We start from the raw sequence: 13,533 nt of genomic DNA on the forward strand, positions 1-13,533 counted from the left end.
AGTTATTTCCAATCCCCAAAGGCTTCCAGAAGGAGGCAGCTAGCTTCCAGCTGATATATTGATGTGGCCTGACGCTGTGGGGCTTTAAATGGGCCTGGGTCCGGGTGCGGGCTGCCCCTGGGCCAGTGAGCGCCGCGGGTCCCGCCCAGGTCCCGCGCGGGGAGCGCAGAGCACCGACGGCGGCCGTCGCAATCGGGAGTGGTTTAGGACCCGGAGGCGGCTTCCCTGCGCGAGTGTGGAACGCAGAAGTTGAGGCTGCGGGGCCGCGGGCAGTGGCAGTCAGGCCTCCCGGCTCTGTGCCACTTGCGGCCCGGCTCTCCTCCGCGCCCCCACTCGCGCTGCGATGACGCGCTCACTGTTCAAGGGAAACTTTTGGGTAAGTCGCGGGGCCGACAGTGGATCGCGGGGCTCGGGACCCGGCCCGGGAGGGAGGCTAGCGCGGCGGGCTTGGGGGGCGCCCCAGCTCCGGCGCCACTCGGTGACCGCGCGCCCGGGGGCTCGGCGGAGCTCTCGCGTGACGGGATCGGGGCCCCAGCCCCACTGCTCGAGGGGCAGACCTGGAGCGGACGCCGGGCTGCTGTTCGCTCTCTGTCCCGACCCGCTACCCTCCGCGTGCCCGCGAGTCCCGGGGGCTCGGACTCCAGGGCCCACTCTCTGCCGCCCGCGCCCCCAGCAGCGCGTGTTCCTGAGGACGCAGAGAGCCGAGACACCTTAGAGTCAGGACATCAACTCCTCCTCTCACAGGCGAAGCAGAGACCCTTAGGGAGGCGAGACCAGTCCGGGGAGAGTCTCTGCCGGCCCTTGGAGCTGAGCCGTGAGAGGATCTCGGGGGATCTGGTGTGGGGGCTTGTGAGCTTTACCGGGTTGACAGCAGCAGCTGCCCCCGGGATCGTCCTTTCCAGGAAACGTACAGCATAGAGGGCTTTCCTTTGCTGGAGCTTTCCCTGTTCGGCAGCCTTGTTTCCTGAGCCCCCTCCCCAGGCCATTGCCCCAGCCCTTCCGTCCAGGCCCCACAGCGGGGCTGATGGTGTGGGAGACCCTATAAGCTGGAGGGGGTACCCCAGCCCGGTAGGGCCAGCCCAGCCTGGAGGGAGCAGGTCTGCCTGTCTCCCTCCTCTGTCCAGTCCTCTTCCCTCTGTCCTCTCACTCCCCAGGTGCCCCTCAAGGTCCATGCCCCCTCATTCAGAGGAGCTGTCCTCATCCCTTTAAGACAGGAGCAGGAGGCCTCACACCTCAAAGTTTACCGCAGCTGCCAAGGGGCCCTGACTCCTTACTGGGGCTCCTGCTTCCCCCCTGCCCCCCCCATCCAGGTAGCTTCACAGCTGCCTGCTGCCTAGATGGTCCCTCTACCCCACGTAGGCTGCAGGGTAGAGAAACCTGGCTGGGGACCTCAGGGACACAGTTTAGACTGTGCCCGTGAGTCCCTTCACTGGAGTTTGTGAGGTCCTCCTGGGGCACTACTCATCCTAGGGTGCAGGGTGGTGGCAGCCTCACAGAGGAACCAAGGGCACCACAGCTGGCTCTCACGGGAGGCCTGCGAGTTTTTCGGGTAGAATGGAAGACTGTGGGATCCCATGGCAGGCATTGTGGGAAAAAGGCTCTGTATAATACAAACTGGAGAATGAGATGTGGGCCCCAGAAATAAGGAAGTCAGCAGAGGAAATGGTTCGTGGAGACATAAGGAGAAGGAGGCAGACGTGATACTGACAGTATTTAGTTCAGGCACAGTGGCTCATGCCTGTAATCCCTGCCCTTTGGGAGGCTGAGGTACGAGGATTGCTTGAGGCCAGGAGTTCGAGACCACCCTGGGCAACATAGCGAGACTCTGCCTCTACAAAAAAATCTTAAAAATTAGCTGGGCATGGTGGTGCATGCCTGTAGATATAGTTATTTGGGAGGCTGAGGCAAGAGGATTGCTTGAGGCCAGGAGTTTGAGGTTGCAGTGAGCTATGATCACATCACTGCACTCCAGCCTGGACGACAGAGTGATTTGTGTTTGTCTCAAAAACAAACAAACAAATCCAACCAAACAACACAATCTTCAGTATTTAGCCATAGTTGTAGCACTGGCAAGGCCAAGGCCAGGTGGGCGCTAAGCCCCTCCCCACCAGCCTCCACCCCTCAGCCCCATGCCAGGGATGCTGGATATGGGGAGGTCTTAGCGGAGAGGGTGACAGCGTGAAGACAGGGTTCCAGGCCACAGAGTTTGCAGTATTTTAATATCTTCACAGCCAGTATGAACATGTCAGTGAGTACTCTAATGTCTGGTGGGTGACATGCCGGGTTTGAGGCGCTGGTGGGATGGCCCCGCCCCTTGGGAAGATGTCCAGTTTTGAGAGCTTACCGAACAGCATGAAGCCTCTGAGGTGGGCTGCCCAGGCTTGAATCCAGTTCTGCCCCTTACTAGCTAGGTGACCCTGGGCAGCCTGCTTCCACCACCAAAATTTCAGTTTTTCCATACATAAAAATGGGGATAATAACAGTGTCTACTCCTTAGGACTGTTGGGAGGATTAAACTTGAGAGTTTAGTACAGTGCCTGACACACAGAGAGCACCTATAGTTGCCAGCTATTATCAGCAGCAGAGGTGACAAGTAAAAGAAGTGAGTGATGGTTATTCAAGGAGAAAGAATGAAGAGATCGGAAGTCCACAAAGAAGCACTCTTAGTGAACGCCTCTATTGATGGAGGAGGAGAAACGGGACACAGAAATAGAGGAAGAGATGAAGGGATACAACCAGGAAAGAGCTATCACAGGCCCAAGAGAGGGACATTCCAAGGAAGGTGAGAGGACTGTGGTCAAACATGTTTGTACATGTTCCTGAAAAAGTATGAGTCAATACACACTTCATAAATGAATGTATTTAAATGCTTCGTGAAAATGTTTATTTAAAGAAACTTTCGATGAATCTGCTTCAAAAGGGAATAATCAGTGTTTAAAACTGGGATTGGAGCTGGCGTGCGCCTGTAGTCCCAGCTACTAAGGAGGCTGGGCAACATAGTGAGGCCCTGTCTCTAAAAATCATTTAAAAATAAATGAATAAAACTGGGATCAGCCCCAAATGAATTTGCCTGCTATTGGTACATACCGTGTGTTGTTTCTCTCCCATCCTTCCCTGTGTATACCTTCTTTGTGGCACTTTGGTTAAGCAGTGCTGTATAATTTCTCTTGGTTAACTTCGATTGTATCTTGTCAGAATAAGACAGTGACCGTGGTTTCCAAAGATCCAGGGAAACAGCCAGGCCACGATGAGAAAAAATTCCAGTTTTTGGGATGATCAGACACCAGTGTCCTTCAGATACGGGTGTGCACGGGTGACAGTGGGACCTGTTCTGGAAGGGGTAGATGAAAGCAGTGTTCTCTCACCCCTGGGGATTTCCAGGCTTCTCACTTGGGTGTGAGGTCCAAATCGTCCCTGAACCTCCTGTAGATACTTATTTTTCCTGGGCCTTCCTGATTCCCAAGGTTCTTGGCATAGACCAGCTTCCTAGCTGCTGTTTCAGCAACCCTGTTCCTGTAGTGGGAGGGGCTTCTCTCTGCCTGGGATTGACTAGGGCGAGTCTTGGGGCTGTCTGAACTGGCTCACTGCCCTGCTGTCAACACAGGGCTGTCTCTCTCATCCAAACCTTTTACCAGATTGGAATTTTGTCATTCTGGAGGCTTAGCAGAGTTTGAACTGATGTTGCATCTGGCTTTGCTCAATGGCTTTTCTCTATACAGTCATCTCTTGGTATCTGCAGGGGATTGGTTCTAGGACTCCCATGCAGGTACCGAAATTCATGGACATTCAAGTCCTTTCTTTTCTTTTTTCTTTTTCAATATAGAGATTGGGTCTTGCTATGTTGGCCAGGCTGGTTTCAAACTCCTGGCCTTAAGCTATCCTCTTGCTTTGGCCTCCCAAAGTGCTGGGATAAGAGGTGTAAGCTGGCCAGGCGTGGTGGCTCACGCCTGTAATCCCAGCACTTTGGTAGGCCGAGGTGGGTGGATCACGAGGTCAGGAGATTGAGACCATCCGGCTAACACAGTGAAACCCCGTCTTTACTAAAAATACAAAAAAATTAGCCGGGCGTGGTGGTGGGCACCTGTAGTCCCAGCTACTCAGGAGGCTGAGGCAGGAGAATGCTGTGAACTTGGGAGGCAGAGCTTGCAGTGAGCTGAGATTGTGCCACTGCACTCCAGCCTGGGCAACAGAGCGAGACTCCATCTCAAAAAAAAGAGGTGTAAGCCACTATGCCTGGCCTCAAATTCTTTCTATAAAATGGTGTAGTATTTACATATAACCTACACACATCTTCCTGTATACTTTAAATATTCTCCAGATTGCTTATAATACCTAATACAATATTAATGCTATGTAAATAGTTTACACTGTATTTTTATTTGCATTTTTTAATTGTTATATTTTTATTTTTTAATTTTTGGAATATTTTTCATCTGTGGTTGTTTGAATCCATGGATGCAGATATGGAGAACTGACTGTACAGTGCTCTGGATAAATATAGGAGGCTGCTTTTAAAAAAAAATAAAGAAAGAATACAGGTTAACACCACAGACTCTCCATGCTGACCCCATAGTGTATTTTGTACAATGTTTAGGTTGTTGCTGTAATTTTTAAACACTCTCTAGGATTTTATGAAAAGAAAAACTTCAGACTAGTTAAATTTAGCAGAGTTTATCTGAGCAAAGAAACTATTCATGAATCAGGCAGCAGCCTGAACCAGTAAAGGTTCAGAGAGCTCCACAAGGCAAAAGTGGGCAGGCAATACTTACAGACAGAAAAAAGAGGTGGTACAGAAATAGCCTGATTGGTTACAGCTGGGTGGTTGCCTTATTTGGACTTGACTGGGCAGTCTGCAGCCTGGGATTGGCTGAAAGCTCCCCTGTTATGATTGGCAGAGACCCAGCTACTTGTTACAAGAATATACTCTTAGTTAGGTTACGGTTTGTTTACACACTAAGTTAGGTTGTGGCTTGCTATTTATGGAGGCAGCTTTAAGCCAAATTTTTTTCTTTTTTTGAGACAGAGTCTTGCCCTGTCACCCAGGCTGGAGTCCAGTGGTGCGATCTCGGGTCACTGCAAGCTCTGCCTCCTGGGTTCACGCTATTCTCCTGCCTCAGCCTCCTGAGTAGCTGGGACTACAGGGGCCCGCCACCACGCCCGGCTAATTTTTTTGTATTTTTAGTAGAGACGGTGTTTCACCGTGTTAGTCAGGATGGTCTTGATCTCCTGACCTTGTGATCCACCCGCCTTGGCCTCCCAAAGTGCTGGGATTACAGGCGTGAGCCACCGCACCCGGCCTAGGCCAAATTTAATTTGATAATCTGGTCCCCAGAAACACACCAGGAGGGCTGTTTCCTTTTGTCTTGCCTAGTGGCAAAAGGGAAGATAGAGTCATGAACAATTACCTGTTCTCCCATACATTCTTCATAGAGCAGCCGGAGGGAGCTAGCTTTAAAATAATGGTCAAAAACCTTTTTTTTTTGAGATGGAGTTTCACTTTTGTTGCCCAGGCTGGAGTGCAGTTGCGAGATCTCGGCTCACTGCAACCTCTGCCTCCTGGGTTCAAGCGATTCTTCTGCCTCAGCATCCTGAGTAGCTGGGATTACAGGCATGCGTCACCATGCCCAGCTAATTTTTTGTATTTTTAGTAGAGACGGGGGTTTCACCATGTTGGGCAAGCTGGTCTGGAACTCCTGACCTCAGGTGATCCGCCCACCTTGGCCTCCCGAAGTTCTGGGATTACAGGCGTGAGCCACCGCGCCCGGCCTGTTCCACCCTTTTAAAGAACCTGTTCTGCTATGACTGGCTGGTGGTCTTGCATGAGGAGAATATCATTAAGGATGGGCTCTGGCTTCTTTAGAAGCCCTATACTCAAGAAGGGGTGCAGCACAAAGCCCACACACGTGGGGCTCACCTTCTGGTGAGAGACCTTGTGACCAACGGAGAAAACATAGCAACTTGTTGAAGAGAGGAATTTCTTCTGCATTCCCCACGTAATCTCAGGCAGTTCAACTCAGCAAATGTCTATGTGAAGTCTGAGTGGCCAGCCTTGTGGTAGCTGCTGTGGACTCACAGAGAGACAGACACACAACATCTCACCTCTGAGAGATTATTAGCTACTCAAGAAGATGAGTCTCAACATGAAATTTTAAAACAATAGTTTTAATTTAATTTAATTATTTATTTTTGAGACAGGGTCTTGTTCTGTCACTCAGGCTAGAGTGCAGTGGTGCGATCACGGCTCACTGCAGCCTCAAATTCCTGGGCTCAAGCAATCCTCCCAAGTAGCTGGGACCGCAGGCACATGCCACAACGCCTGGTTAATTTTCATATTTTTTGTAGAAACGCTGTTTCACCGTGTTGCCCAGGCTGATCTCAAACTCCTGAGCTCAAGCAATCTGCCTGCCTTGGCTTCCCAAAGTGCTGGGATTACAGGCATGAGCTACTGCACCTGGCCAATAGTGTTTAATATTAACATAAAATTAAGGTTATTAGAATATATATTATTAGTGATTTGGTACTTTCCCAACTTTTTTCCTCCATGCATAATTATAATCCTATAGTATCTGTACTATCTTGTATTCTACTGCTTTAATTAAAATATCGTAACTTTGGCTGGGCACAGTGGCTCATGCCTGTAATCCCAGCACTTTGGGAGGCCAAGGCAGGTGGATCACTTGAGATCAGGAGTTTGAGACCAGCCTGGCCAACATGATGAAATCTCGTCTCTACTAAAAAAATACAAAAATTGGCTGGGTGCGATGGCTCACACCTGTAATCCCAGCACTTTCAGAGGCTGAGGCAGGTGCATCACAAGGTCTGGAGTTCGAGACCAGCCTGGCAGATAGGGTGAAACCCTGTCCCTACTAAAATTAGCCCGGTGTAGTGGTGGGTGCCTGTAGTCCCAGCTACTCGGGAAGCTGAGGCAGGAGAATCACTTGAACCTGGGAGGCGGAAGTTGCAGTGAGCCGAGATTGCGCCACCATACTCCAGCCTGGGCAACAGGGTGAGACTCCGTCTCAAAACAAACAAACGAACAAACAAAAACAAAAATTAGCTGGGCATGGTGGTGGGCACTTGTACTCAGCTACTTGGGGGACTGAGACAGGAGAATCATTTGAACCCAGGAGGTGGAGGTTGCAGGGAGCTGAGAGCGCACCACTGCTCTCCAGCCTGGGTGACAGAGCCAGACTACATCTCAAAATATATATATAACTTATTTTATATATTGCTATCTACTTTTCCTAACAATTATTTAGAAAAGTTTTGTGAGTGATACAACTATTCTGTCACTGTTTGGCATTTATGTAATTTCCAGAGTTTTCTTTTCTTTTCTTTTCTTTTTTTTTTTGAGACAGAGTTTCGTTCTTGTTGCCCAGGCTGAAGTGCAGTGGCACGACCTCGGCTCGCTGTAACCTCCACCTCCTGGGTTCAAGTGATTCTCCTACCTCAGCCTCCCAAGTAGCTGGAATTACAGGCATGCGCCACCATGCCTGGCTAATTTTGTATTTTTAGTAGAGATGGGGATTTTCCATGTTGGTCAGGCTGGTCTCGAACTCCTGACCTCAGGTGATCTGCCTGCCTCAGCCTCCCAAAGTGCTGGGATTACAGGCATAAGCCACCGCACCCAGCCCAGTGTTTTCTATAATAAAGAATGTGGTGCATGTCATTCATGTAAGGTATTTAAAATTTGGATTCTTTAAGTATCTATTTCTGGAAACTCAAGACAGAACTCATCATTGCCCAGTCATTTTACTATGTTTCTCTAATAAGATCACTCTTTCCCTTTCTGCAGTGATAATTTCATGCCTTTTCCACTCAGACCTCCACATCCCTCCCACATTCTCACTGTGTTTTGGTGATCTTGCCTCTACTCCATTAAGAAACCAGACAGCACACCTGTAATCCCAGCACTTTGGGAGGCCCAGCGGGGTGAATCACCTGAGGTCAGGAGTTGGAGACCAGCCTGGCCAACATGGTGAAACTCCATCTTTACTAAAAAAAAAAAAATACAAAAATTAGCCAGGTGTTGTGGTGGGTGCCTGTAGTCCCAGCAACTCGGGAGGCTGAGGCAGGAGAATCGCTTGAACTTGGGAGGGGGCGGTTGCAGTGAGCCGAGGTCACTCCGCTGCACTCCAGCCTGGGCAACAGAGTGAGACTCTGTCTCAAAAAAAGAAAAAGAAAAAAGAAACCAGAGCAGCTGGTGAAAGCTCACTTACCTTCTGTATAAATAGGCTTCAGTTTGGCTGCAAGTAATAGAAAACCCCAAAACAACAGTGGCCTAGACAAGGAAGAGTTTTATTTCTCTCTCATCTACAAGCCCCTAATTGGTCATTCCAGGGCTGGCATGGCTGCCCTTGGGGTGAGGACCCACACTCCTGTCTGCTTACTCCAGTGGTACCTAGTTCAATGCCTGGCACATGACAGATTCTCAGTAATACCTACTGAATGACTGAAAAAACCATTAACTAACAGGAGGACATTGAAAAACTTTTGATGTGTAGAACCAGGATGATTTCCTAAAGAGTGGGCATATTCTCAGTGTTCCCAATAGTATTTGAGGATGCTAGTTTCACTCTGTCAATCATAGCTATTGTCTTTTTTTCTGCTCATTTAACAAGCAAAACTTGGTGCCTTATTCAACTTTCATTTGCGTTTTTATCACCAGGGAGAGTGCACATTTGGTTATTTTCTTGTAATTCCTCTTTTACAAATGGTTTTGTTTTCTTCCTCATGCTTTGCTTGTAAATTTATGTGTATCTTAAAATATATATTCTTGTATATATATACGTGTGTGTGTGTGTGTGTGTGTGTGTGTGTAATTCACATGTTCTAACATCTAGTATAGGCATGACACAGTGAGAGGGAGTCCTCAGGCCCTCAAGCTTTTACATTGGACATTCCCAGGTTTGATTCCCAGTTTGGCTCCTTTCAAGACAAAGAATGTGTGTGCCCCTGTTCAAATTATTCAGCTTTCCTCAGCTTTGCCTTCTCATCTGTAAAATGATATATGTATATGGATTTTGAAAACACTTTATACAGTCAGGTTTATTGATCTAATGTTTTGTGATTTCTTCTATTACACATCAAGGTTTTCTGTAGTCCAAGTTTTACTCAACATGTGTCTTTTGATTGGGCGCTGTGGCTCATGCCTATAATCCTAGTAATTTGGGAGGCCGAGGTGGGAGAATTGCTTGAGTCCAGGAGTTCAAGACCAGCCTGGGCAACATAGTGAGACCCTGTCTCTACAAAAAAAAATTTTTTTAATTAGCAAGGCATGGTGGCCAGTACCTGCAGTCCCAGATAATCAGGAGGCTGAGGCAGAAGGATCACTTGAGTCCATGTGGTTGAAGCTGCAGTGAGCCATGATTGCACCACTGCACTGCAACCTGGATGACAGAGCAAGACTCTGTCTCACTAAAAATACTGTCTTTTGAGTATGAGGGCTTATGTATTCTGACATTCGCAGAAGTCAGAGACCTGTGTGGACCTGCAAAATGAGGAGAAGGTGGATTCCTGCCCTCAGGGTCCTACATTCTTCTTAAGGAAGCAAACAAAGAGGTAGGACACTAATGGGAAACAGACTGACCTACTCTCCTTCAGGCTAAAAAGAGTGGTTTACCTGCCGGGGCGGTGGCTCCTGCCTGTAATCCCAGCACTTTGGGAGGCCGAGGTGGGTGGATCACGAGGTCAGGAGATTGAGACCATCCTGGCTAACACGGTGAAACCCCGTCTCTACTAAAAGTAGAAAAAAATTAGCCGGGTGTGGTGGCATGTGCCTGTAGTCCCAGCTACTCAGGAGGAGAATCGCTTGAACCTGGGAGGCAGAGGTTGCAGTGAGCCGAGACTGCACCACTGCACTCCGGCCTGGGTGACAGAGTGAGACTCCATCTCAAAAAAAAAAAAAAAAAGTGGTTTACCAGGGCAAGATTCTTTTTATTTTTATTTTTAGTAGAGATGGGGTTTCACCATGTTGGCCAGGCTGGTCTTGAACTCCTGACCTCACATGATCCACCCACCTCGGCCTCCTAAAGTGCTGGGATTACAGGCATGAGCCACCACGCCTGGCATACCAGGGTAAGATTCTGGGACAAGTCTTGCTGGGTGGGTGTGATAGGGTAGCAGTCCTTGAAGAGTGCTAAAATGGCACCAGGCATGCAACAAGATGGGGAAATCATTGTTTTCAGAATACCTCTCAGGGAGGGGATGGTGTGGCACAAGGCTGGAAGGCTGGAAGGAAGACTTGAATAAGCTGTTCAGGGTAGGGAGACTGAGAGCCCATCCCTTTTTGAAGAACATGCCTTCTAACGGGCAGGAGCCTAACTAACTTCTGAGCTTAGTTTTGCTGAGTGAGGCATGCAAGCTGAACTGCCAGAGAAAGCAGTCTCCATGGTGTGTCCTCTTTACACTTGCCCTATAGTGCTTGGTCTCTGCTTCTATTTGAACTATACTATTGAAAGAATAGCTGTTGGAAGTGATAGTTTCATAAGTGGCCACAAATATTCGAAAACCCTAGAAATATGGGCATCTAAGTCCCTTCACTTCTCTAAACCCTGGTGGCCCCACCTCTTGGAATCTGCTCTGAGCCCTTATTTATCAAATACAGATATTGTTTTCTCTGTCCCAGGAGATCCAGATCCTGCCCTACAAGGACTGAACTAGGGGTTCAAAAAGACCTAAGTTCTCAGGAATAAAAAGTATTGACTCAGGCCTTTGTCAGCGCTTCCGCAGATGGCCAGATCTGGGCACTGTTGATTTGTCCTGTGGGCTGTCTGTCCCAAGCTCAGGTTTCCTCATCTACCTGTCCTATGTTAGGGCATAACTATGTAATCAGCGTTCTGGTCTAATTCCTGCCCATAAGAGTGGTTGACCTTTACTGTGACCAGCCACAGCCCAGGGCCACGGTCTTGGCTGGCAGGCCTCTCCCTAGCTGACACAGACTGGTATTGCTTTTCCCTGGGCAGCAAGGGCAGGAAGTTTGTGGATAAGGGACCTTGATGCTCCTGCCAGGTCTTCCGAATCTCCATCTCATCTGCTTCCTTTGACTTAGAGCTATTGTTTCTCAGTGCGAAGCAGCCTCATTTTGCTCATGAACTTCATATGTGATTTTTTTTTTTTTTTTTTTTGGTGAAATGGAGTCTCGCTCCATTGACCAGGCTGGAGTGCAGTGGTGTGATCTTGGCTCAGTGCAACCTCCGCCTCTCAGGTTCAAACGATTCTCCTGCCTTAGCCTCCCGAGTAGCTGGGATGACAGGCACGCACCACCATGCCTAGCTAATTTTTGTATTTTTAGTAGAGATGGGATTTCACCATGTTGGCCAGGTTGGTCTTGAACTCCTGACCTCAAGTGATCTGCCCACCTCGGCCTCCCAAAGTGTCGGGATTATAGGTGTGAGCTACCGCACCCAGCCTCGTGTATGATTTTTTTTATTAATGTGCATCTATTGGTGCATTCCCTCTTATCTGCCAACCACTGACCATTTCATCTCTGTTGTTTTATACATGTCATTGTCAATTAGTAATGTAATATTGAGGTCAAGGATAGAGTACTATAGAGTACAAGGCACCTGCCTGTGAGCACGTGGCCTTCCCTGCAGAAACTAAGCGGAAAAGCCCAAGGCCAAAGGGCTCAGCAAGTTATTATAGAAGCCTGTCTGCTCTCAGAGGGCAAAGAAACTAGTCCTCTGGGCGGAGCCTCACATGGGGAAGCTGGAAGCCTGGAAAGACCAGCACCCTCCCCTGCCACGTAAAGTTTGAGTGTACAAAGACTGCAGCCATTTAGAGGGAATTGTGATTGATTCTGAGAGAACAGAAAATGGAGAGGGCAAGGCCACCAGCCAATGGCAGCCACAGCCCTCCTACCCTTATTAGGAGTCATTTGGGGTCTACACGCTATTGTACTCAGACCAAATGAGTGACTTGTCCAGTGCCACCCAACTAACCACTCTGGACTTGAGCTTCCTGTTGTGCAGTGAGGATAATGATATCTGGCAAGCCCAATTTTAGGACTACAATGTGTTTCAAATGATAAAGTACATCATAGTTGTGTTAAGGAGGTGGAATTGTGGGCAATGTGTTAGTATATCCACAGAATAGTATCTTTGCAGTTAAATTAATTTTTTAAAATTTAGATAATGAATGAAAATGATGAGTGGAAATCACTTTCAAAAATTTAAGGAATTGTAGTGAAATACCATAGTGAAAGAGTCCCTAATCACTAAAAATTATGATTTAAAACAAGCACCAGGGAAGATATTTGAAATATAATAATATTATAAAGATATTTAAATGACGATTTAAAACAAACACTAGGAAAGACACTTGTAATATTAAGTTTAAAAGAAAGTTACTAAACAATTTGGAAAATAAGACCTCATTTTAATTTTATTTATTTATTTCTTTTTGAGACGGAGTTTCACTCTTGTTGCCCAGTCTGGAGTACAATGGTGCAATCTCAGCTCACTGCAACCTCTGCCTCCCAGATTCAAGCAATTCTTCTGCCTCAGCCTCCCTAGTGGCTGGGATTACAGGCATGCGCCACCATGCCTGGGTAATTTTTTTGTATTTTTAGTAGAGACGGGGTTTCAACATGTTGGTCAGGCTGTCTCAAACTCCTGACCTCAGGTGATCCACCCGCCTTGGCCTCCCAAGTGCTGGTATTACAGGTATGAGCCACCACGCCCAGCCTAGACCTCATTTTTATTAAACAAAAAATGAAGACAGTCATATGTCACTAGGAAAATATATGAGGATTACATAGCAAATATTAACTATTGTTTTCTCTGGAATTTTAGGCAATTTGAAAAACATTATTTTCTTTTTATCTATACTTAAAATTTTTCAACAATAAAATAAGTACAACTTTTAAAATAAAGAAATAAGACCAGGCGCGGTGGCTCACGCCTGTAATCCCAGCACTTTGGGAAGCTGAGGCAGGCAGATCACTTGAGGTCAGGAGTTCCAGACCAGCCTGGCCAAAAAGGCAAAGCCATGTGTTTACTAAAAATACAAAAGTTAGCTGGGCGTGTTAGCAGGCACCTGTAATCCCAGCTATTTGGTAGGCTGAGGCAGGAGAATCACTTGACCCTGGAAGGCAGAAGTTGCAGTGAGCTGAGATCGTGCCACTCCATCTAGCCTGGGTGACAGAGTGAGACTCTGTCTTAAATAAAAAAAAAAAAAGACCGGCCTGGCCATCACGTTGAAACCCTGTCTCCATTAAAAATATGAAAATTAGGTGGGCATGGTGGTGCGTGCCTGTAATCCCTGCTACTCAGGAGGCTGAGGCAGGAGAATCACTTGAACCTGAGAGGCAGAGGTTGCAGCGAGCCAAGATCGCACCATTGCACTCCAGCCTGGGTGACAGAGGGAGACCTTATCTCACAAAAAAAAAAAAAAAAAAAAAGAATTAAGACGATTTTCCCCTAAAGTATTAAAAGAAGAGCAAGTATACTTGTTCAGACCATAGAAGACAAAAAATACTAAACCTGCAACTTGTACCCAAACCCAGATGGAAGTGGACCAGCCTCCCAGGCA

At 47.7% G+C, this 13,533-nt stretch overlaps 1 protein-coding gene across 1 annotated transcript in view; it reads left to right on the forward strand.

The window, feature by feature from the left end:
- Positions 1-260: 260 nt before the first annotated feature.
- Positions 261-13,533, forward strand: part of PSTPIP2 (proline-serine-threonine phosphatase interacting protein 2) — a 94,935-nt gene continuing 81,662 nt past the window's right edge. Inside the window, exon 1 of the mRNA XM_032152408.2 lies at positions 261-376. Within this exon, the coding sequence (XP_032008299.1) occupies positions 344-376 (33 nt within the window). The 5' untranslated portion in view covers positions 261-343. The remainder of the gene's footprint in view (positions 377-13,533) is intronic.

Source organism: Hylobates moloch, unplaced genomic scaffold, assembly GCF_009828535.3.
Source record: "Hylobates moloch isolate HMO894 unplaced genomic scaffold, HMol_V3 SCAFFOLD_5, whole genome shotgun sequence".
NCBI classification, from domain to species: Eukaryota; Metazoa; Chordata; class Mammalia; order Primates; family Hylobatidae; genus Hylobates; species Hylobates moloch.